Here is a 24627-nt window from a genome sequence, read left to right on the forward strand (position 1 = left end):
GCCAGCACTTACCGGTTCAATGCCTCCACTTCCACCATGTGCGGGTCGACGTCGTCCTTGAAGTGCTTCAGCTGCTCGATCTGCTTCTTCACCGCCTCGATGTCCGAGCCGAGCGGTCCAAGGTTCTGGAACCGCTCCTCGGCCCGCTTCAGGAAGCTCAGCAGGTTCTGCAGCGTCTCGTGGAACTCCATCGCCTTCTCCATGGCGTCGATCAGGTTCTCCTCGCGCTTCGCGTACAGCGCCGTAATGTTGTCCCACGCGTTGTCCAAGTCTTCGATGTGCTTCTTCACCTCCGGCTTGTCCGGCTCGCCGCACAGCGACATCAGGTTGCTGCCGGTGCGGCGCACCTGCTCCACCTCCGGCTTGGTTTGGTCGATCTCCTGGCGAATCTCCTGCAGCGCGACCTGCTGCTTCTGGATCGCCTGCGGCTGGGCGGCGGGCGGTTCCTGCGTCTGCAGCGCCTCCTGCAGCTCCTTCAGCGTCTCCATCACCGCCTGCATCTCCTTCCAGAACTTCTCCGCCACGCCGAGCGTATCGTTCAGCGCCGTGCCCCGCTTCGCCGTCGTCTTCTGCAGATCGCCCCACAGTGCGTTCAGCTTGTCCAGCTTCTTCTTGATGTCGCGCACGGCCGGATCCGACTGGTTCGTAGCCTTCGAGATGACATCGCTCGCCGCACGCTGTACCGCGGCGAACGCTTCCCCGCGCTTATCGATGTCCTGCACCAGCGCCACGTTTTCGTCGATTTGGTCGCGAATCTTGGGCGGATGGGCCGAGATCGGATCGGCCTGGTTGGCCTGCTCGGCGGTGTTTTGCAGCGCGCGCAGCATACCCTCCAGCTTGTCCGAGAACTGGGCCGACTCCTGCAGCGCCTGGTCGAGCGCATTTTGGCGATCGCGCAGCTCCGTGCGCAGCGCGGCATACCGCGCATTGTCCGAGTCCAGTATCTCGCCAATCTTGGCCGCATCGTCGTCCGCGACCAGTGCCATCAGCGCTTCGCCCGTTTTGTTCAGCTTGTCCAGCAGCGGCTTGTGCTCGGCGATCGACTGCGTCAGCCGCTCGTTCTTGTCCTGCTGGATGGCGATCTGGTCGGGGCGCAGGGCCGGCATCGACAGCATCGAGATCTGATGCTCCATGTCGTTCAGCCAGGTCGCGAGCCCGGTGTGCGAGTCGGCAAAGTGCTCCGACAGTGGCAGCGCCTGCTCGAGCACCGACAGACGGTTCGAGCACAGTGCGGCCACCGTTTCGACGACCTCCTTCAGGTCCTCGAGCTTCTCGCGCAGCGCAATCGTGTTGTCGTTCGGTTGCGATTCGCGCAGCACCTTCTTCGCGGCGGCCGTTACATCGCGCACGCGTCCCTTCTGGCTCGAGATGTCGTCGTTGATGGACCGATGCTCCTGCAGCTGCGTACGTACCAGCTTCGGTGTCATTGCCGGAGGATCGGCATCGCGCAGCGTAGCGTCCATGTCGCGGAACCACTCCAGCAGCTCGTCGATATCGGCCGTTACCTCGTTCGAGCGCTGTTTGCTCAAGTGCAGACGCTCGGCCTTGCGCTGGATCTGCTCGACGATCGCTTCGAAGCGACGGTTGTCGCGCGTCACAATGCCCTCGATCGTCGACGCGCCTTCGCCGGGCGAAATCTGACACAGCTGCGGACCGATCGAATTCACCTGCTCCAGCAGTGGACGGATTTCGCTCAGCTCCGCCTCGAGGCGAGCGATATCGTTCTCATTCGCATCGCCCGTTGCAAGCGAAGCTTCGGCCGCCTGCATCCAGTTCACCAGGCGCAGATGGCTATCGTGGAACTGCTGCACCAGCGGGAGGGCATCCTGCGCGTGCTTCAGCAGATCGCCACCCTTCGTCGTCAGCTCGCCGTAGCGACGCTGCAGCGAGTCCAGCTTGTCCTTCAGCTGCAACGCCTCGTCGGAGGAGATGTGCTTCATCAGTTCCGAGCCGGCCTCCACCGTCGACTCCACGTTCGGCGAGCGGCTGGCAATCTCCTCGTTCAGCATTACCAGCGCGTTCATCTGCTCGAGCAGCTTCTCGGTGTGCACCGGGATGATCTTGAACCGCTGCAGTCTACCCTCCGTCTTCTCCATCCACGAAACCAGATCCTGATAGGTCAGCACCAGGTGGCGCAGTCCCTGCCGCGATTCGTTCAGCACGTGGCCAATGTTTTCGCTAGCCACCACCAGATCCGTGTACCGGTCGGTCGTGTTCTTGACCTTCTCGCTAAGCGTCACCGCCTCATCATCGCCGACCAGCTCCATCAGCTGAGCGGCAATGTCGGCCAGCTCGGTAAAGTCGGGCTTCTTGGACAGAATTTCGTCGTGCAGCTGCTCGTGCTCGCGAATGCGCGCCTGAATCTTCTCCTCGTCCGTCGGCACCAGCTCCATCGCCTTCACGGCGCGCTCCGCACCGTCCAGCCACTTGGTCAGGGGGATCAGCTGATCCTGGAACTGCTTCGCCACGTGCATCGCCTGCTCCAGGTCGTGCGTACGGCGCTGGGCCGCATCGGTTAGATCGTCCAGCCGCCGCATCAGCTCCTTCAGCTGCCGTTCGATGGCGGCCTTCTCGGACGCGTCGCATCCAGCGGCCACTTCTTGGCCCAGCTCGAACATCGATGCCATCGTTTCCTGCCGATCAGACAGCATCTTCATCAGGAACGGCTGGTCGGCAAGCTGCGCCTTCACGACCTTGTAGTCCGCCGACGGTGGCTTCTGGTTGGCAACCATCTCCTCCGTCACCTTCAACCATTCGGACAGCCCGTCCAGCGCTTCCTGGAACTTGCCCGACTGCAGCAGACCCACATCGAGCCGGCGCTCGCGCTCATTCATCTTCTCCTTCAGGTCGTTCCAGCGATCGTTGATCTTCTCCAGGTCCTTCTCGAGCAGTGCGGTCGGTACGCCGCCCTGCGCCGAGCGGATCAGATCCTGTCCCAGACGGTTCAGCTCATCGATCTTGCCGGTGAGCGGTTCCACCACGCGCTGGCGGAATCGGCGGAAGTCCTCCTGCTGGTGGCGAATCTGCTCCAGCTCCGAGCTGACCGGCTTCATCTTTTTCAGCTGATCGCTCACGTCGCCCAAATCTTCCTGCGTGTGCTGGTGCAAGTCGTAGAACTTCTCCAGCGCCTTCAGTGCGCGCTGCAGCGCATCGTCGTGATCGCGGGCCCGGTTCTCCAGCCGACCGAGCTGCTTGCGCAGCGTTCCGATCTGGTCCCGCGTTTGGGCAGTGTCGGGCGCGAAGCCACAGTCGACCAGCTGCTCGCCGGCACGTTCCACCTCGCTCACGTTCGACGCGGCCCGGTCGATCTTGCCGAGTATGCCGGCCACCTCGTCCAGCTGGTTCAGCACGACCTTAATCTCGCGCGCTGGTGGATGCAGCGAATCAACCTGTTGCTCCAGATCGTTCAAATCCACGCCGAGCAGCTTCACCTGATCGTTGAACTGCGACACCGCGGTAGCGGCCGACTGCAGCTCACCACACCGGTCATCCAAGCGAGCGTGCAGATCTTCAATGCGATCGGAAATACCATCCACCTCCGACTTCAGATGATCACCGTCGCCGCCGGCAGCCCGAGCTTCAGCCGCGATTTCACCCGCCAGCTTACGCACCGACTGCAGCGGTTTGCGCAGTGCCGCGGCATCATCCTTGATGGCACGGACGCGCTCCAGCAGCTTCGGATCCTTCGCCGCACCGCCCAGCGCGTCGTGCGCCGCAAGACGGTCCTCGCAGCGCCCGACGGCGTGGTCGAGATCGCGCAGCTCCTCGTTGAAGTCGCCCAACCGCTTGGCACACGTTTCGAGCGTTTGCGCACGTGCCAGCAGCTCGTTGTTCAGCCGCTCCCAGCGATCCTTCATGTCCTGCAGCTCCGCCTTGATCGCCTCCTTGTCCACGTCGCACGCGCCGATGAACGTTTCGCCCAGGCTGCGGCACGTCTCGTACTCACCCGAACGCTTCCACACGTCGCTGCGGAAGGTTTGCAGGTCGCGCAGCTGCTGGTCGAGCTGCTGCTTCTTCAGCAGGCCCGGCTTCAGCAGGGACAGCTTGTCCTCGGCGCCGCGCAGCCACGACAGGAACGCTTCCGACGCGGCCGCATGCTTCTTGCAGTGCTCCATGCACGTCTGCAGCCGCGAGTGGCGGTCGACGGCGGCGGACCGAAGCCGGTCCCACTGCTGGGCAATCTTCTCCAGATCGCGCTGCATCCCGCGGTCCGTCGTTTGGCCCGGCCGGTCCTGCAAATCGCGCCCCTTGTTCAGCAGCATGATCACCTCGTGCTCCCGGCCCATCACCTCCCGGTACACCGGCTCGTGCGTGTCGATCTGGTGCTGCAGCGTCGGCCGGTGGGCCGACACGAGCAAGCGATCGGTCAGGTTGCCCAGCTCGCCCGACAGCCAGCCCAGCGTCTTGGCGCACGTTTCCGCAAACTGGCGACCGTCGCGCAGTGCCGCATCCGTTTCGGCCTTGCGCATGTCGAGCTTCTTCTGCAGCGTCTGGTACTGCTTGCCGACGGCAGCAACGCGCGCGTTCACGTCGGCACGCGACACTGGATCGCTCAGCACGCGGCAGAGCGTTTCGGCGGCCGCTTCCGAGTCGGCCAACAGCGGCCGCTGGCCCTCCAGCTGGCGCTCAAGGTTCTCGATCTTGCGCAGCGTCTCCTGATGGTCCCGGTCCGTTGGCAGCGAGTCGAGATTATCGCTAATCGTCTGCAGTGCCTCGCGCAAGCGGTTCAGCCCGGCATCGAACTCCTTCGAGCTGTCGGCAGCGGCACCGAGGCTTTGGGCACGCTCGTCCAATCGGGCCACCAGCTCGTCCCACTTCTTCTGCACGTTGCGCAGCTTCGTCGAGACGGCCTGCCCTTCGGGCGATGATTCGCGCAGATGCTCCAGCACGGCATTGCCAACCTCCTGCAGGTGGTTCAGCTGCGGCTGCTGGCCGCGGAACTCCTCCCGCAGGACCTGCACCTGCTGCACCTGGCTCTGCACCATACGCGGGTCCGACGAGATCGGTCCCAGCACGGTCAGCATGCGCTCCTTCGCCGCCAGCCACGTGTTCAGATTGTCGTGCGTGTCGAGGAAGTCGCGCAGATGCTCCGAGAACGTGATGCGATCCTTGCACAGATCGTTCAGGTTCTTCCAGCGATCGGCAACGGTGTCCAGCTCGGCCCGCAGCCGCTCCGCGCCCTGCACGTCCGGCTTACGCTTCAGCAGATCCTTCACCTGCGCCTTGGTCGAGTCGAGCAGGCTTTGCCGTTCGTACATCTCCTCGAGAATCTTGCGCGCCTGCTTGTTGCACCGGTCCGCCTCCTCCTTGTTGCCGATGACGTCACGCGGCACCTGGCGGTGAATTTTGTCCAGGAAGCTGGCGAGCGTCTTCAGATTCTCCTGGTGCTTGCGCACCTCGTCGCGCACCGAATCCAGCTCATTCTGGCGATCGTTCAGCCGGGCCCCGACCAGACTGTACCGGTTGTTGATTTCCGTCAGCTGCTGCTGGATCGGAGTCAGATCGGTTAGCTGGAAACCGTCCTGCGACGATCGCCGGCTACCGAATCCGCTCGATCCGCTCGCGGGCGATAGCGGCGACGGACCACCCTTGGTCGGGCTGGGCGATCGTGCATCGCCCGACATGCGCCGCATCGGGCTCACGTTCGACCGCTTGATCGGGCTGTACACCGAGCGCTTGCGCGTCGGACTGTCCGGGCGAATCAGCGCATCGTACTGGGCGCCGAGATCGTTGACGCGATCGATCGTCACACCGTACTCGCGATGCTCCTTGACGAGCGGGCGAACCTCCTCGATCTGGAACTTGATCGCATCGACATCGACCGCCACCGGTGCCAGGTTGTTCGTGCGCGTCTCAATGCTCGAAAGCCACACCAGCACCTGATCCTTCAGGTTCTCGTACGCGTGCAGCTGTTCCGCCTTCTGCTTGGACAGCTTCAGCTTCTCCTCCAGCGTGGTGACCGTCGTCTTCCACAGGTTCTCCAGCACCTTCACCAGATCGCGCACCACGCCCGTATCGGTCACGTCGCGCTTGGCGACCAGATCCTTGCCCAGCCGAACCGTGGCTTCGTACTGCGGGCGCAAATCTTCCTTCAGCCGGGACAGCTCCACCATGCGCTGGGCAAACACTTCCGCCGGCAGCGAGGCCAGCTCACGTCCCTCGAGCGATTCGTTCAGTGCCGTCAGCTCGTGTTCCAGATTGGATGAATCGTTCAGGAACTTCGTAAGCTGGGACATGGTGTCCTCCAGGAATTCGCCCCGCTTCAGCGCCTTGTCCAGCAGCTTCTCGAAGCGTCCCGTCACGTCGCTCAGGTTGCTCTCGATGCGCTTGGCGAGACGCGTGTTGGAAGGCGTAGCCATCAGCTCCTGCGCCGAGAGCGTTACACTTTCGAGGCTCGTGCGGTGCGACTCGAGATCGTTCAGCAGGCCACGGTGTTCGCGCACCTGCTCGTTGAGACGATCCTTTATCAGCGAGGCCGGACGGTTCTGCAGCTTGAACTTCTCCTCCGACTGGTTGATCCACACGGCGAGTCCGTCCAGTGCATCCTGTACACCCTGCGACTGTACCAGGGCCGTGTCGAGCAGCTTCGAACGATCGCCAAGCGCTTCCAGCAGCTGGCTGTACTTGTCCTTCACCTCCTCTACCGGTATCTCCAGCGCGGACACTTCTGACGGGCTCAACCGGCCAGCTAGCGATTTCAGCAGCGCATCGAGACTGTGCTGTACATTGTCCAGCAGACGGCCCTGCGACAGGAATTCGCTCTGCAGCGCCTTCGTCTGATTCATCTGGTCCTGCACCGATTGCGGATCAGCCGCGATCGGGTCCGAAAGGACGCTGCTGACGCGCGGCTGCACGTCACGCAACCAGCTGCGCACCTTTTCCAGCGATTCCTGATAGTCTCGCTGACGATTGCCGAGCCCGGCCAAACGATCCAACAGCGCGTTGGCACGGTTCAGCAGATCGCGGTACTGGGCCGTCACTAGCGACACCTCCTGACGAATCGGACTGTCCGAGCTGGATATTTGCTCAATGTGCGGCAAACGATCCGGCAGCGTGGTGCGGAAATCGTTCAGCACGCCCAGATAATCCTTGCACTCGTCGACAAACTTCTGGGCCGACATCGTGATGAAGCGCAAATCCGCCTGATGGGCAATCACGTCGCTGTGGAACTCCTTCACCGTGTCGGACTGCGAGGGCAGATTGTGCAGATCGGACAGCGTGCTTTCTTTGTCCTCTAGCGTGCGGCGCGACGACTGCAGCCAGCTGGAGAACGTATCGAGCTCGGTGCGCAGCTTGCCCAGCTCGTCGCGGGCAGCTCCCAGGCGACGCAGCAGTTTGCCGGTGCGATCCTGCGCCTTGTCGACACGGGCGCGCAGTTCACGGCCCGACGTCTCGAGGGCGGCTACCTCGGGTGCGCTCAGCACATCTCCACCGGTCAGCACGAGCTGACGCACTTGATCCAAGCAGGAAGCAACGGGACGGCTCTGTCCATCGATGTCTTCCTTGATTTGCTGTAAGTGGAAGTAGAAAATAATAAATTAAACAATCGTTTCAGAAGCAACATTTTCAGTTACGTCTATACAAACCTTCAGCGAGTTGATCTGGTTGCGCAGATCGTCGACGCGTTCCTTGGGTCCTCCCACGGCGGCAATGTCTTGTTCGACACGAGTTATCCATTCCAGGAGCTTGGCCAGGTGGTCCTCACAGAGAGCGAATTTCTCAATCACTGCTTGCTGTGGGTTGCGTAGATACGTACGATAAGACGCAAGGATAGGAGGGAAGAAATAACAAAACTTACAGTTAATACACATCACACGAAATGTACATGTAAGCACATATACTGTTGGATGTTTACAAATCATCGTTTACAAACGAGATTACATATGGAAGAAATGTACACAAATGATTTTATCAATAATTTTGGAAAATAATGTATATGATACACAACGAACAGTACAAATTATCAATAACGCAAGCCAATAAAACAATAATTGGTTGAGGTAAAATAAAACAATGGCTGGAATATTAATGATGATGATAATTCACACACTGGTTCTAGAAAGTAAAGAAACATACAGCGAAAGAAGATGAAAGAGAGTATTTAAAAAGTAGTACATACAAACAAACCAATAAAAAAAGAAACAGAAACAGAAAACAAAACAAAACCAAAGACATAATAAAAAAAAACACAGGTAGCATAAATCAATGAAGAAGAAACGTAGAAGATATATAAAACAAAACAAACAGACAAACACACCGATGAAGATAAAAACGTATATGCTGGAAAGAAGTGTACATTAGAGGTAAATAAAAAAGAGATACAATAAAAAAACAGTATGGAATGCACAAGAGGAAACACCGGAATGTGGAGTACACACAAAAGTGGATAGTCAAATAAGAGGGAAGAACAAATCACACAATCACACGCAAGAGCATAAAAAAAGGAAACAATCAAACAACAAAAACCAGGCAAAAAACACACAGCAGAGAAAATAATTAAGCAAACCAGTAGAGAGTAAATAGAAACAACAGTCTCAAAACATATTCAGCGGCAAAAGGGTTTGTTGTTAACCAAGCAGCGTGGTCAAGAGAGTGTTTGTCAGCAAATCCTTTAGTGCCGGCTTTTAGTGAGGCATTGTAGGATCTACCTTGTACCACTTGGAACACACTAGATACTAAGTGATTACTATAACAAACAAAAACAACCCAACACCCCTAATGTTTGATTGCATGGTAGATTCTAGCTACTGGTGGTGCATACATCTAGACATTTAGTGATCAGAGTGGTGTTAGTTGTTAGTTGTGGATTCAATGTTCAGCTCTTCGTGCCATAAAGGAGTGCGAGAATACGGTGTGTGTTAGTAGTACGCATCGCTATTAATGTTTTGATTTCTTGCTCCGCAAGGATATTAATCTAAATTGCTCGCTCTAGGTAAATGTTTACTATTTACAAATCCTGAAAAGTGGAAAACATAAGTTTGGTTTTGGGTAAGTCTTACACTAAGAAGGTATAACTACTGTAAAACCAGTACGGTGAGTACAACATAGTCGTTGCAGCTAGAGTGTAGGAGAGACTATAAACACTATCTTAAAGAACTATACAAAATTGGAAGAAAAAAGTATTGAAGATTTTTGACGCACATCTTGAAGCAGCGTATTCTGATTGTGCCCTGCTTTAGAAATTAAAATGACTGGACCCTATTGCTGGTTTGAAATGATCCTCTACTGCTGTCCTACCACTATTCTTTCATCTTCTTCCTATTCTGTTACAAACATCTCCTGTACTTCCCTGTAGTTCTTCCCTAAATCATCAAACTACCTATCTGAAGCTTATGTGCTCTAGTGCACCTTAATTATGTTTTACACACAGAAGCACGCGCACACACACACACACACAGTTGGTATTGATTTTGCAGTTTTGGCAGCCAATATTCCCCCGCGCAAGGCACACAATAGCGCATTCGCGTGTTTTCATTCCGCTTGTTTTGTTGTTGTTGCTGTAACTTTCATTGCACACCGCATGCAAATGTTTTTGATTGTTTTGTAAATTGTTTAGGTGTAGGTGTCATCACTCGGCGAAAACATTGCATGTGTAGCGTAGATTTGGAACGACTGTTATGTTATGCACCATGATAGGATGAGGTGAAGGAACAATCCAATGATAAAAGAGAACAGAAAAGATTTTTCCCCAATAATGAGCATGGGAGGATGAGCCATAGGCGCTTGTGGAGCGCGTATTTTCCGCCAAGCGTCTCATGATCGGATGATTCGTGAACTCTCTGCTAAAGTGATAGGGTTTGATACGTGATCGCTACACGATTAATATACTGTTGGGAGCAATTACTCTAGATCAAATTTCCACTAAGAGCAAATACACTAACATGATCATTACCACAACATCCCACGTCTCATGGAGGGTGTGTGCTTGGTACTATTTGAAATAAAAAAATACTATCGGTAGGGGAAAGTTTACCCTCTCCATCAACAAGAGCCACCAGTTTTGAGACAGTTAAGCAAACAAATAATGAGATATATGTAAAGAGCATACTAAACGGAGAGAAGCCAACGGAAATTGAAGGCAGAAGTAATTAGTAAATAAAATTGAAAACAATATCCTTAGTTTGCGTTTTAAATGACAACATGCAGTAACAGAAGTAGTAATTGTTAAACATCTTAAAAGAAGAAAAAGCGAAACATTCTATAATATATTTAAGGAAAAAGCGACAAATACAATATTTCATAGATTAATTCGACGAAAAAAAGACAATAGAACGTGTTAGTGAAAGGACGGGGAAAATTGTCAGAAGAAGTCATAAGAAAAGATTCCTAATTTAATTTACCAGAGTTCAGTAAGTTCTTGAATGAATTGTAGTTCCAATAATTTGTTATGATTAAGTTTTTTGTTTCTTCTAAATGTTATTCATAGAATCAAGAAGAACAATATAATGAAGAAGATTAAATAAATCTCATTTAGAAAAGGAAGTGTTCAGGTTTTTTAGGTAAGTATTATATTAGGTGTAAGTATTTGTGTATTGATTATTCAATAATTATTTGTTGCTTAACTTGCTGAAAACTGGTCGTTTACGATTGAACTTTTGAATGAAAATTATCCAACCAACATATAAAGAGACAAAGATAGGGGAAAAATGAAGAGAACAATGAAATAGATAAAACGAAAAAACACCCAAACGCATTCAGTTTAGCATTTTGTGAGTGGTTGACATTTTTTAAACATTTTACAGTCCTGCTCTTGAGCAAAGTACCAATATATTGTAATACGGCCCATAAGAAGAAAACAAAGTGCCAAAAACAGAACTCGAGGAAATTTTGGTTGCATTAAAACAGATTTATAGAAGAAGAAAAATCATTCAAGCAATGAATGGCTGGTTAGAGATTGCGATTTTGAACGGTAAAATCCAAAATGAAAGTATGAAATTCAAGGCCAAAAGATGAAAGGTATTATGCGAAGAACACAAAACATGAACTGAAAAAACGACGACCCGTCATAGGTTGGTGTTTTCATTCGTATGGTAGGGGTAAACAAAAAGGAAAACAAATCAGCTATAACAGAAAAGAACACGAAACGCCCCACATGAAAGAGGAGAGCCTAAAACATAGGAGGGAACACCACCAGCAAGGGGGCACACACCGCGCTGTAGGTTTAGGGAGAGCATGGTGGCAGGCGGGGGAAGAAAACAGCGCAAAGGAGGAGGGGGGTTTGGGGGGTTGTTCTCGTGCAGCAGCACCCACGGCGGGGTGGCGACTTACCCGTTGCTCCGCTAGCAATAGATATCCTTTCTCGCGCGCCTGCACGAGATCGATCGGTTCGCGATCGTCGCCGTGGTATTGGCCGCGCCCGGCATCGACCAGCCCGCTCGCGATGGCGGACGCGAGCGGCACAATGGCGCTACCTTTACCGACACTGTCGCGCACCACCGTCGTGGACGGATCGATCAGGCCGGCCTCGATCGTGGCCGCGAGCGTCCGGGCCGGGGCCGCATGGTGGAACGGATCGCGGAAGTTGCCCTCGGCCGGCGCGTACAGCTGATAGTCGAGCGCCTCGAGCAGCCCGAACGCACGCCGGGGCGTCGTCAGCAGCCCGGTCTCGACGGCCGCCTGCAGCGGGACCAGCTTCGAGCTGGCCGTATCCAGCACGTTCGATTTTTCCGGCTCGATTAAACCCTTGCGGAAAGCTTCCGGCAGGTGCAGCAGCTTGCGCTTGGCACCGTCCTTCAGCAGGACCGACTCGGGATCGATCAGCCCCTGCACGATGGCGTCCCGGAGGGTGATGGTGGCGGCCGATGGCTCGGAGCTCGGGGCTGGACCGGGTTGGGCGGTGGAGGATGCAGACGGTACGGACAAAAAGCGGCCTGTCGTTAGATCGAGCAGCTGGCACTCGACGGCCCGATCGAAGCTGAGCGGTTCGCGCACGTACACTACGCAGTCGTTGTCGAAGGTGAAGAAGAGCAGCTTGGGATCGACGGTTGCACGGGCACCTTCCTGCAGGACACCGTCCTGCAGCGCTTGCCGGAGCGGCACAAACAACCCGGTGCGTGGATCGCGCACCACAGACACCTCGAGCGAGAGCAGATCGTGGCGCAGAGCGTCCTGCAGGCTCATTTCCTTCGGCCCCCTGCCGATGGGCGACTCCTGGAGCAGGTTATCGATCGATTCCTTGCGCTCCAGGATTTTGCCCGTGATTGGACGGTTAACCGTTACCAGCAGACCCTTGCCGAACGCGACGTCAAAGTTGTACGCACGATCGTTCTTGCGATCGAGCACCTTGCCCTTGTCCACGTCAATGTCGGCCTGATGCATGGCGGCACGCAACGGCTTATCCTGACCGGTGATTGCGTCCTTGTACACGGTCGTTTCGAAATCGAGCAGACCGGCATCGAGCGCTTCCTGCAGGTTGAGCAAGTCACCCGAGCTGGGTTCAACAAAGCCACCCTCGTCGCCTCGGTATAGCCCCATCTTTATGGCTTTCTCTAGCGAGAGTAGCTTCTGGTTCGTCACGATCAGACCCCTGCGACGTGCTTCCTGCAGGTTAATCTTCCCCTCCGGCAGGTTGTACATCCCCGCCTGCGCATCTACCACACCCTGTTCGATAGCCTCGTCCAACCGGACGTACCGACCCGTGGAAGCAATCTTTACAATCGATGCCGCCGGACTTACAATGTCCTCATCGCAGGCCTCCTCCAGCGTTATCTGTCTGCCCGTGATCGGGTGCAGAATCTGCCCCGTCTGGGGTCGATAGAAACCCATCGCTAGCGTTTCGTACAGCCCAAAGCCTGCACTTTCAATGTCCACGATGAGACCGAGAGCGAGCGCTTCACTCAGCGGGATAAATACCTCACTGCCCGGCTCGCGGAATACGCCCTCCCGCCGGTCGATCAGCTTCGCCCGGCACGCCTCGAACAGATTGAGCATGGTTTCGTCCCGCTCGTTAAAGTAGCACGGAAGCTGCGGATTGATGATAAACTTGCGCGTCGCTTCCTGCAGCGTGATCTTGCGACCGGTAGCGGGCTCAACGAATTTGCCCGTCTTGTCGTCGTAGATGCCCTGGTGGATGGCTCGCTGCAGGCTTACCGGGGCCTTCCGGTCGTACAGCAGCCCGATGTCGAACGCGTGCTTCAGCGTTATCCACCCATCACCGTGCCGTACCTTGGAGCTATCTCCATCGATAAACTGTGTCGCTATCGCTTCGTTCAGATCCAGATCCTTGTAGTACCCTGTGGTCGCGTCACGCACCTGCACAGAGTGTGGATCGATCAGTTTGCCCGCAATCGCCTGCTCGAGCGTTAATTTTTTGCCCGTCTTAGGCTCCACGAACTTTCCGTTACCTTCGCGATAAATTCCCTTCAGTACGGCCTCACTCAACCCAATTGGTTTGCGGACTTCCACCAGCAAACCGCGATCGAACGCCTCTCGGAAATCGATGCGCACCCCTTCATCGTCGCGAATCGTTCCCCGGCGCACATCCACCGTACCGTTCTCGATCGCAAGCTCGAACGGAACGATCTTGCCACCGACGGTGACGATCGTCGATTCCGGATCCAACAACCCGCGCCGTATCGCCCGCTCGGTAGACATCCGTTCGGGCGTGGTGGTGCTGCTGAACTGGCCCGACTTTGGATCGTACAGCCCTCGGTACACGGCGTCCGGCAGGCTGCAGCGCCGCTTCGACGCCACAATCAGCCCCCGATCCATCGCCTCCCCAAGGCCCATGCTCAAGCCGGACGCGGAGTCTACCACCAAACCGGCGGCAGGATCTACCAACTCGCTGCGAATCGCCTCCGCGAGACTGATCACCGTACCGCTCTTGGGATCGCGCACGATCAGATCGTTGGTGGAAATTTCACCCTGTCCGATCGCTTGCTCGAGCGTAACGGCGGCTGGTGCATCCTCCAGCAACAGCTTCCCGGTCGTTGGGTCGTAAAAACCGCGCAGCAGTGCGTCAGCCAACGAGATCGGTTTCTTGTTGCTCAGCACGTACCCCTTCTGATAGGCCCGGTCGAGCGTAAGTTCTGGCCGTGTCAGAACGCCCCTCACATCATCGACCAGCCCACTCGCAATGGCGTCCCGACACTTGACAACGCTTTCGCGTGCCTCATCCCGAATCAGCACACTGTCGATCTCTACCAGCTGCGTGTTGATTGCATCCTTCAGGTTGCTTTCATCGCCATTGGCCGGGTCGAGAATCTTGCCGGTAGCCGGGTTGTAGAACTCACGGCTCAGCACATCGATCAAGCTGTGCGTCACGTGCTTCGTGTCCATGAGGTTCTTTTCAACCGCCACGTCCAGTGCCATAAGCTGATCGCTGGCGGTATCTTTCAGCTTGCCCGATTCGGCATCGATCAGCTTCATGTCGAGCGCATCCTGCAGCGGGACCAGCGTGTTCTCCTTCGTATCCTTCACGTTGGAGATCTTCGGATCGACGATACCCTTATCGACGGACTGCTGCACGTCCACCATCTCCTCCGTGATCGTGTCGAGAATGAGGCCCGATTCCGGATTGTACAAACCCTTCAGTACGGCCGCTTCCAGCGAGATTGGCTTCCGTTTGCCCTCCAGCATATACCCCTTAACGTACGCTTCGTTCAGATCGATCTCCTCCTGGGTGTCCTTGTTGAACAGCACACCCAGCTTCAGGTCGATGATGCCCTTCTCGATCGCGACCGCTAGCGGTACGATCTGCCCATCGGTAGGATCCCTCACCGACAGCGAATCATTGTCAATGAACCCTGCACGCAACGCTTCGGCAATTGGGATGCTTTCATTGTTCTGAATGAACTCTCCCGTCTGCGGATTGATCTGCCCAGCGTCAATGACTTCGGCCAGGGTCGGGGATAGATCTTCATCGCCCGCCGGCTCACGCTGTACGATCCAGCCCCTGCGGCAGCATTCCACGAACTTGATCTTCTTGCCCGTCTTGTTATCCAGCATATGCCCAGTGTGCTTATCGATCAGATGCTTCTTCAAAGCCACATCTAACCGCTCAAACCGATTCCTGCCAAGATCCTTCACAAAGATCGTGGTCGGATCGATCAGTGCACCGGCATTGTAGATAAAGTCCCGGAACGATACACGCTCGCCGGTCGTTGGATCGAGGAAGTATCCCTTCTCCACATCATACACTCCCAGCTCGCCCAGCCGCTGTTCGGTAAGCGATGCGTCCAGCACAAGTGCATCATCGCCTTCCTCGCCCTCGACGAACGAAATGCGTTCCTTCGACAGCACGTCAACCACATCGTAGATGCGCACGTTGCCCTGATTTAGGCCCTCCTCTACCGTGTAAGGCATCTGCTTATCGTCTACCAGGATGCGGCAGTGCTTGGGATCAATTTTGCCCTGCGATATTGCCTCTCCCAGTGTCATCCGTTCGGGACGCTCCGAAGGACGTTCCACGAACGTGACGTGTCGCTCGGTAGGTTCTACCCCGGTGGCTACAACTTCTCCTACCGCTGCAGGTTGCTTGTCAGACTTTAGTGCATCTACCACTGCCTTGCCGGCCAGCAGAGGCGCTCCCACGACAGCCATGAGACCTAACTTGGCTGCATCCATTAGCTTACTTCCAGCACCACCGTCGGTAGTGCTTGGCACCTCTGCCTTCTGGAAGTTGGACGATACATCTCCCGAGAGTTGAGGAGCGATTTCTTCCTCTGGGATGGCTGTTGGCACATTGGAGGGTTTAGCTACGTGAGCATCCTCAATAGCTGAGCTATTGGAAGAGCTGTGCGTTGTGGGTTCAGGGATCGTTTTTGTTTTTTGTACTTCTTCTGAAGAACTCACGCTTGGAGCTTCCTGAGACACCATCTCGTCCTGCTTTTCTGAAGGATCAGATGCCTTAACATCAGCAATTGCACTACCAGTTGTTGCGGCAACTTCAGGGACAGATGCAAGCTTATTATTTTCATTGTTGGCATCTGTGGAATCACTAATGGAATCAGTTCCCTTCTTCGTCTGTGGAACCACAACCTGCTCTACAGATTTTGTTTCAAGGGGAGTTGTGTCTTCCTCCACTTTCAGTGATTGTTCGCCTACCTCGGGCATCTGTTCGGTTGTTTGTTTTGATTTCGAAATTGAATCATTTGGTGGTGCATCTTGAGCAGCTGTGTTTGGATCTGCCGCAGGAAGTTTGTCCGAAGCTCCACTCTCAACATCCGTGGAAGCTTCGGCAAGTTTGGATGAGCCTGCCTGTTCTTGCGGTAATTGAGCAGCTGCTGATGCAGACTTTTCCGCATCTAAAAATTGGCTCAACGAGTCTTTTTCTGATTTTACTGGCTTCTTCTGAGCAAGGAGCTGATCTTCGCTATCTGTTCCTACTGGGGTTGGAGTTACCAGTTCTTCTTTTACGGTGGAATTTTCTTCCGGTTTGACTGGTTCTACCATAGCCTTTGCAAGTTGTTTGACATTTTCCAGCGCTTCTATTGCTTCCGGTGCCTTTTCAGTGTCTTGTTCAGCTGGCATCTTTTGAGCACTGGAGTCAACCATCGGTTGCACTTGAGCAAATTGATTAGCAGTTGGATCCAGAATCTCGTCCGTTGCCAGATTTACGAACGGTACCGTTGGTTCCTCAATGTTTCCAACGACTTCAAAACCTGCCGCACTAGCTGTGTCACCTTTGTCTTTCTTCTCGAAAGCTTTCTTTACTGCCCCGGCAATGGCCATGCCGCCCAGTACCGGTGCACCTACCACAGCCATAAGGCCAAGCTTGGCAGCATCCTTGATGTTGTTGCCAATGTTGCTTCCACTCGATGGAGCGGTTGAGCTGTTTGAAGCCACAGCAGAAGGTGCCGACTGTGCGATTTGACTGCGATCTAAAACACCTCCAACAGGCGTACCCGAAGGCTGTTGGGACATAGGTCCCAACTGTCCACTAGCTTCAAGTGGTACCGTCTTCTTCGGCGAATCGGAAGGCGTGCTCTCAGCCACATCCACTTTTCCGATAGCTTTGTGAGACATTTCCGGCGACCGGTTGAGCGTTTCCTCGCTCGACGAGTGGGATCCAATGAAGCCACGATCGACGGCAACGGAAATCGACATCACTTCCCCAGTGCTCGGATGGATAAACGTACCCTTCGTCACATCCAGCAGCCCTCGCTGTAGTGCTTCATTCAAACCAATTTTCACCTCCTGCTGGGTCAGTTCTTCACGCGTTTCTTCGGGTTGTGTCATAATACCCTGCTTAACTGCCTCGTCAACAGACATGATTGCGCCGGTTTGCAAGTCCTGAACCTCGTTTGCCGAGATCAGCGCATAGCCGGACTGAATTTCCACCGTCTTGGTGGTGATGGTATGGAATGCGGCCACCGTTTCCTGTACCGACGTGACGGCATGATTCGCCTGCAAGTTTTGGATCAATTTCGGCAGCGGCTTCACAATAAGCTTGCCCGTATCGATTGCTTCCCGCAACGGTATGTCTACTATCTCAGCCGTACCCTTGAGCGGGGTCTTGTACGTACCCTTGGTCGTATCAATGCGACCCCGATCGATGGCGTCCAGCAGTTGCACACCGTCCACGTCGGGAGTGTACGGAGTAGCCATGATAAAGTCATTCCTCAACGCTGACTCCAAAGGCATCGGGACGCGTGAGATTGGATGCGTTACTTCCTTTCGCGCGACGTCCAGCAAACCACGTTCCACCACCACCGGCAGAGACATTCCGATTGGCGGTATCTTTGACTCGTAGTTGGATGGTTGGCACAGTCCCCGATCGATTGCATCGGCAATCTTCAATTCCCCACCAATCGTGCAACGATCCTCGTCCACCAAACCGGCACTGATCGCTTGCTCCAGCGGCATGGATTGCTCGTTCACTGTGATCTCCGCTAGGGGATCGACTATTTCGCACAACAGCGCTTCCCGCAGCGTCAGCAGCTGCCCAGACTCGGGATGGTATATTCGAGAGTCGGACGGGTTCAGCAAGCCCTGCGTCTCAAGCGCAGGAAGACTAAGGCAGCGTGCAATCGGTACAAATATCATGTTCGTACCGTGCAGATCCAGTATACCTCGCTGGGCTGCTTGCTTCAAATTGAGCACATGACCCCGCTGAGGATCGACGATCCTGCCACTTTCGCCCTTCAGCTGTCCACTCTTCAGGACATCGGCTAGCGTCGTGGATGGGTTCGAAAAGAGAGCTGGATCTTCCAATTTCTGTGCCGTCTCGGCATCGATTATGCCCTGTTCGGCCGCATCCTTCGGACGCAGAACACACTTACGCATCTTCTGCAGTTTTTTCGGCTCCTGGCCGTACTCAAGCGAGCCAGCCTTCGTTACCACCGTCGTTATACCCTCCGACGATCGTCTACTTTCCACGCTGAGTTTTTTCCTCAACAAAGCAGCTCGCTCCGGGCTTGGCAGCTGGCTGCGGGTAATAAGACCCCTTTCGTACGCCAACTCGATTGGAATTTCCTCACCCGTGACGGGATCGGTAAACAGCTTGAGGGAGTCAATCGCTCCGGCGGCAGCAACCAGTGGAGCGCCTGCCACTAATAGGAGTCCCTTCTGGATGGCTTCGATCATACTGATCGGACCGCTGGCAGTGCGTATCTCACCCGTCTGCTCATCAATAAGGCCACGCTTGATTGCTTCCGCTATCGACAGTTTCTCCCCGGCCGGGTTTGCCGGATCGACCAGCTGCACCAGGCTCGGGTCGATCTTGCCACCCGCTACCGCACCCAGTATACTATCCGACCGTCCCGTTTCAGCGAAAATGACAAGCGCCGTGCTGGGATCGTAAATAACGCCCGGCGCTAGCTGCAGCGGCTCGGGGCTCATGAGCTCCGGTGTCGCCACAACCTTCACCTCCACCAAGGTGGAGTTCTTTGCCGAGGGGTTTGAAATTTCCACCCGATCCGGCTGTCCGGTGCGTTTCGTCACCTGTATCGTTCGATTCTCCGACCCGTCCGCAACCGTCGCCGACGGTAGGCACTGTTCGAAGATGATATACTCCTGCTCGATGGCTTGCCGCATCGTGAGCGGCTCGGCACCCTTGCGCGCACTGTACCGCCCGACCGGATCGAGTATCTTCTTCTCCAGCGCCCGGTCGATCGTCACGCGCCGTTCCGGTGTTTTCGGATCGGACACGAACGCCGACTGGCGGTTAATGATTTGCAGCTTAATGCACTCCTCGAAGCTAACCAACCGATCCGTGCCCGGAATTACCAGCAGGCCCGTGTCGGGGTTCAGCAGCTGCCGCTCGATCGCTTCGTTCAGTGGCCACCCGTTCGCCGGCAGCTCGAACGTTTGCAGCTCGCTGTCGGCCCGCTCGAGGTACTCGGTCGTAATGTTTAGCGTGCGACTGTTTGCTCCCTTTACTACGCGCGTTTCAAACTGGATCGGTGCGGTAGCACCGCTACCACTTGGTACCCCTCTCGCAGCCTGCTCAGGCAGCGCTTCCGTGTCCGGCAGCAGCAGCCCATGGTTGAGGGCCTGCTGGATGGAGTATAGATTGCCGGTGGCCGGATCGCGGTACGTGCGCGTCTGCTCGTCAATCAAACCTTGCCGTACGGCTTCGGTAAACGATAGCAGCACCTGGGGCTGCCCTTCCGGCGCTTCGCCCGTGTGCGTAATGGTGACGTAGCGCTTGATCGTTTTCGTGACCGTTTCCGTCGTGAGCGTAATGTTGAGCAGGCTGATCAACAGCAGTGCTCCTTCGGGCGTGATAAACTTCCGCTCGATGGCCGGCTCGAGCGGTAGCACTCGGCGGGCGGCATCGAGCAGGAAGCCCGTCTTTGGATCGATGTGGTCGCGATACACCAGCTCGATCAGCGACAGCTCCCGGTCCGCCCGGTCATCCTGCACACCTATCGCCCGGTTAAACATCTCATAAACCTCCGGTCGCACCAGACCCAGTCCCACCGCTTCGCCCAGTGGCAGCAAAACACCCTTCCCACTGTCTAGCATAAACTGCCCGTCCCGCTTGCGCAGCACGTTCTTCGCGAGCGCCATATTGAACGACACAAACTCGCCGCTGTGCGGATCCTTAAAGCCGTGTATGTTAAATATCGACCGTATCGACACGGACGAGATCAGCCCGCGATCGACCGCCTCCGGAATCGTCATCAGCTCGCCCGTCTCGTGATGCCGGTAGCGATTCTCGAACGGCAGCACAATGCCCTGATCCATCGCTTCCGCCAGCGTCAACAGTTCCGCCCCGCCCGTCTTAAAGATCGACCGCACATTCTCCCCATCCAGCACGCCCAAACTGATCGCGCCGGGAATGTTGACCCGCTCGCGCCTCGTCGGCGACGCAATGCGCTCGCTCTGATCGTACAGCTGCAGATCGCACACGTCCTTCAGCGTGAGCGGCTTGCCGATCAGCTGCCGGTGCCGCGCCTCCGCAAACGTCAGCTTCTCCTTCGTCTGCGGGTTCATGTACCGTCCGGTGCGCGCGTTGATGATGCCCTGCTCGAGCGCCTGCGCAACCGTCACCTTCGTGTCGTGCTTGGTGTCCACCACCTCGCGCACGTGCGGATCGATCAGCTGCCGCTCGATGGCCGAGTCCAGCCGGAACGTATCGCCAGTGTTACGGTCCGTCACCCAGCCGCCGGTATCGACCAGCCCCTGCGCCAGCGCATCGGCCAGACAGAGTGTGTGCGGTGCTATCTTGATCGCCTCGCTCCTAACCAAATAGCCGCACTCGTACGCGTCGGCCAGCGAAAGCTCCCGGCCGGACGGCGTGCGGTAGAGGCCGCCGCCACCGCCGGCCGTCACATCCACCAGGCCCTGCTTGATCGCATCGACAATACTTTTTGCTTCCTTAGTGCTATACTTTACAGCGCGCTGCTGCTGCGAGGAGGAGGACGCCGTCGTCGTCGCCGCCACCGTCGCCGCCGCAGCACCACCACTACCACCACCGTCAGCGATGGCCGCTCTACTACTGCCGCTATGCTGCCGCTCGTTGATGCCCTCGGTCGTTACCTTGATGCGCTTCTCCGTACTCTCGTACGATCCACCGTTCTCCGCCTCCAGTATCTCCTTCTGGATCACCTCCAGCAGGCTCAGGGGGCGGCCGTCTCGGTCGAGGGCGGCCCCGGGCCGCAACAGTTTGCCCACCAGCGCCGGATCGATCAGCTGGCGCAGGGCCGCCTCTTCCAGGCTGATGCGCTCACCGGTCGTGCTCACGTTTAGCAGCCCGCTGCGCACGTCCAGCACACGCAACCGGATCGCCTCACCGACGGTCAGCGTCCGACCGGTGGTCGGATCGATAATGCCCGGTGTGTTCAGTATGTTATCACCGTCGCCAAGCAGGGCAGGGGCACCGTCCTCTTCACCGTTCGTGCCGACCGCTTCGCTCGTGCGCTGAATTCGCTTCAGGCTGCGAATCTCCGTGAACTGCACCGAGGAAGCACCGTTGGTCGGGTAGCCGCCTGCGCCATCCGTGGGCTTTGCTTTCGTGGGCGATCCGTTCTCGCGCAGCTGGGACGCGGCAGTCGTCGGCATGCCATTCTTATCGATCGTATCGTAGATCAGTTTGTTGTTCGTGATCTTGGTAATTCTGGAATAAGGGGAGCAGCGAAAGCAGTCGTCAGTGTAAGGGCGGGGATCATTGTACCGATGTGTAATACTTACTGCGATGTGCTGTACGTCGAGGTGTAGATGTCCTCCTCGACCTCCTGGTGGCCCTCAGTGCCATTGTTTGCCGGTCGACCAAGATTGAACTCGACCCGATAGGTCCGGAGCGGCTTGTGAAGACTTTCTGCGTAGCGCTGCATTTATTTAATGGGACAAAAAAGGCAAAAATCAAAGGTTAGTTATAAAAATACAAACATCATGAAACAAAGGCATTGTAAAACTAGCAAGTAAAGCTTATTTTCTAAACATGTTTTTTTTTCAACTGATTTACCCGAAATTCGTACGAAAAGTCATACTCGTACACATATTCGTCGATCTCTCGCAAGCGCTTCGTCATGGTTGACGTCGACGAGGCGGACGATGTGCTGGTGGTGGTAGTGGCAGTGGTGGCGGATGCATTGTTCAGTATGCTGCTGCTACTGTTACTGCTACCGGTTGCAATCGTGCTGCTTATACCGGAGTCTTTCCGCTTGTTTCGGGATCTAGATTTTTTGCCCGCTTTATGTTCCGGCTGGCTCATTTTCTTTTCATCGACTCCTTTCCCACGGTGGGAAAGCTGTATTCCTTGTGCAACTTTATACACTCTCTGTGACCGTGTAGAGATATACTTCTTCTTCTTCTTCTTAATCAATTAGCAAATGCACTGGGATAGAGAATAAGGTAATGAATTCGGTTTAAAAATCGATTCAATCTTGAAGCAATCTCGCGTGCCCTCTCTCTCTCTCGTTCGACAGAACATTACGTTTGGAATGTGTATCCGTTCAGAAGTTGCCACAAATCTACCCAGCAAGTGGCCACAAATTCCACCGCCGCGCACGTGAATAACAACGCCCCACACAGGCACACAAATATCGTGCAATCTAACACGCTACGGCATCTAAATGGCATTTTAGCACGCCAGAGACGCCGTGGTGCTTATTTTATCCCCCTACCCTTTCTTCAAACTGTTAGCACTCGGTTGCAAATTGAAAATGGCATATCTAATTTTGTGTGCAGATGTCGGCAAACAACCGTACCGAAAATAAGCCATTTGTTTAAAGTGCACTTTACACGTAATTAATTAATTCCTTTTGCGGAAAGGGGTTTTCACAAAGGGGCGCAAAGCTAAGGTGCGAAATTTAACTTTTAATTTATAATGAGCTTCAAACAGAAGTAAAAGAAAGGAAGCCCTTTTACCCCCGTGCCACCAATTCGACAGCCTGAATCATATGACACAGAGAAAGATGAATTTGACCTAAAACTGTATCGCTAGTTCATCGTTATACGCAAAAGAAACACACAGAAAACGGAAAAAAGAACAGCAAAACCTAGCGCGCGTGTCGGCAAGCAACAAAACAAGATGCAAATAAAACTACGACAACTGCCCGTTCAATCCGTTCGCAGTCGCTACGTTCGTCGCGTTTATTTTAGGGAAGCCACGTTGCAAACGAAAGTGAAAAAATTGCTAAACGCAAACGCACGCACCACACTGGGGGGAAGGAGGAGCTGACTTATTCATCGCCCCAGTTGCGACATGGGTTTTGATGCAGTGCACCACCCTCACACACACACCCGGGTGGTGTCAGAGAGCAAACACAACGCGACACGGCGGAACCAGATGAAGTAATGAAACACCATTTTCGCACAACCATTACATAATGCTGACGAAAATATTAAACCGTGCGAAAGCACGCAAATAAATAAATCCCCCTCCCAATGGGCCGCCCAACATTTCATGCACGCGGGGTGTGTTGTGTGCGTCAATGACTGGGCGCATCCATGCTTTGTGACTTCATATTAGGCCCATATGGTATGGTCGTTTCCAGCGCACATTTTGATACACAACAGACACCACACGCAGGGACCAGCTTCAAAGTACTTCCCTACTTGCAGGCGCTGGAATGTGGGATCAATAAAGCACACCACTTACAGCGATACACTTCCTATCTGTGAGGAGCCGTCGTGTATATGTATAAATTGAAAATGAAAAATAATCGATCCATTTTCCATCCATCCAGTCGCCGCAGCACTTTAAACAATCCAGCGGCCTTATGGAGAGAGTTCATAAATCAAACAGCACAGGCACGATTTTCCCGGATGTTGTTTGCCACCCATCGGTTTGCACTGCACAAAAAAACACACCGCCGACTTCTGCGATGTCCAGTCAATGCACTTATTAAGTTGAAACTCGCCGCCGTTCGATGGATGACTTCCGCACGCGAAGGACGCTCCACTTAAAATATCGAACGGACGGTGGCGCATCTATCGGTCCATGCCCCCCGTTTGATGATGACTTGCTCGATTTCGGCTTCGGTGTTCCGGCATGTGACGTTGCGGACACAACCCCAGTACGGATGTGTCACATTCCGCCGGCAAAAACAGTGAGAGCAAGAGAGCAGCTTTGACAGTTCGACACACGAACACCAAGACGCACAGAATTGCTGTGAGATGTGAAAGGATACGCTTAGTGGAGAGATTTTTCGTCCACATTTTGCTCTCTTGGAGAGGGATTTTCCGAGAACGGAGATTTCTGCTCCCGAACTCCGGAAAAGAGAACAGATGATTTCGGTGTGACCTAGATTCGCCACGTATTTCTCGATAACACTTGAGTGAAATCAGCTGTTTTCATACAGTAGAGTCCAGGGCGCTCAGGATACGAGCAAATACTCTCCAGATTTGTTTTCCAAAATTAATATTTTTGCTATTCTATGGAAAAAACTAATACTAAAACCTTTGTTTTTTTAAATTTCAAATTGAACTGCATCTTTTCTCCAATGACATCTACCATTTCCAACAGATCTAAAATGAACATGGCAAATGGCTCAGATGTTTGTACCAAACGCAACTTCGATGTATCCACCAAAAACCATAATATTTATTTTTACTTCCCTCTGGCGGTCGTAGAAACAAACACCAGCAGCAGGGAGACCATTTTTTTCCAAGCAAATGCGAACGAAAATTTCACCATTTGGAAAATGTATCGATCATCGTTCGATTTATCACACACACGCCAAGGACATCAGCGGGTAACGTAACGTGTTACACTTTCTCCCAATGCGACGTGGACGT

General features: G+C 54.6%; 1 protein-coding gene across 50 annotated transcripts in view; it reads right to left on the reverse strand.

Moving 5' to 3' along the window:
- LOC120955320 (dystonin) overlaps positions 1 to 24627 on the reverse strand; it is a 182120-nt gene that overhangs the window by 20290 nt on the left and 137203 nt on the right. For 31 of the 50 annotated variants that reach the window (XM_049608817.1, XM_049608816.1, XM_049608815.1 and 28 more), the window contains 4 exons: positions 21577 to 21713; positions 11269 to 21502; positions 7587 to 7733; positions 13 to 7511 (listed from right to left, as the gene is read on the reverse strand). In XM_049608817.1, the coding sequence (XP_049464774.1) occupies positions 13 to 7511; positions 7587 to 7733; positions 11269 to 21502; positions 21577 to 21713 (18017 nt within the window). Of the gene's footprint in view, positions 1 to 12; positions 7512 to 7586; positions 7734 to 11268; positions 21503 to 21576; positions 21714 to 21850; positions 22223 to 24627 lie in introns of all 50 variants that reach the window. The other 19 variants (XM_049608823.1, XM_049608824.1, XM_049608820.1 and 16 more) reach the window with 4 other exon arrangements.

This window comes from Anopheles coluzzii, chromosome 3 (assembly GCF_943734685.1).
Source record: "Anopheles coluzzii chromosome 3, AcolN3, whole genome shotgun sequence".
Lineage (NCBI taxonomy): Eukaryota > Metazoa > Arthropoda > Insecta > Diptera > Culicidae > Anopheles > Anopheles coluzzii.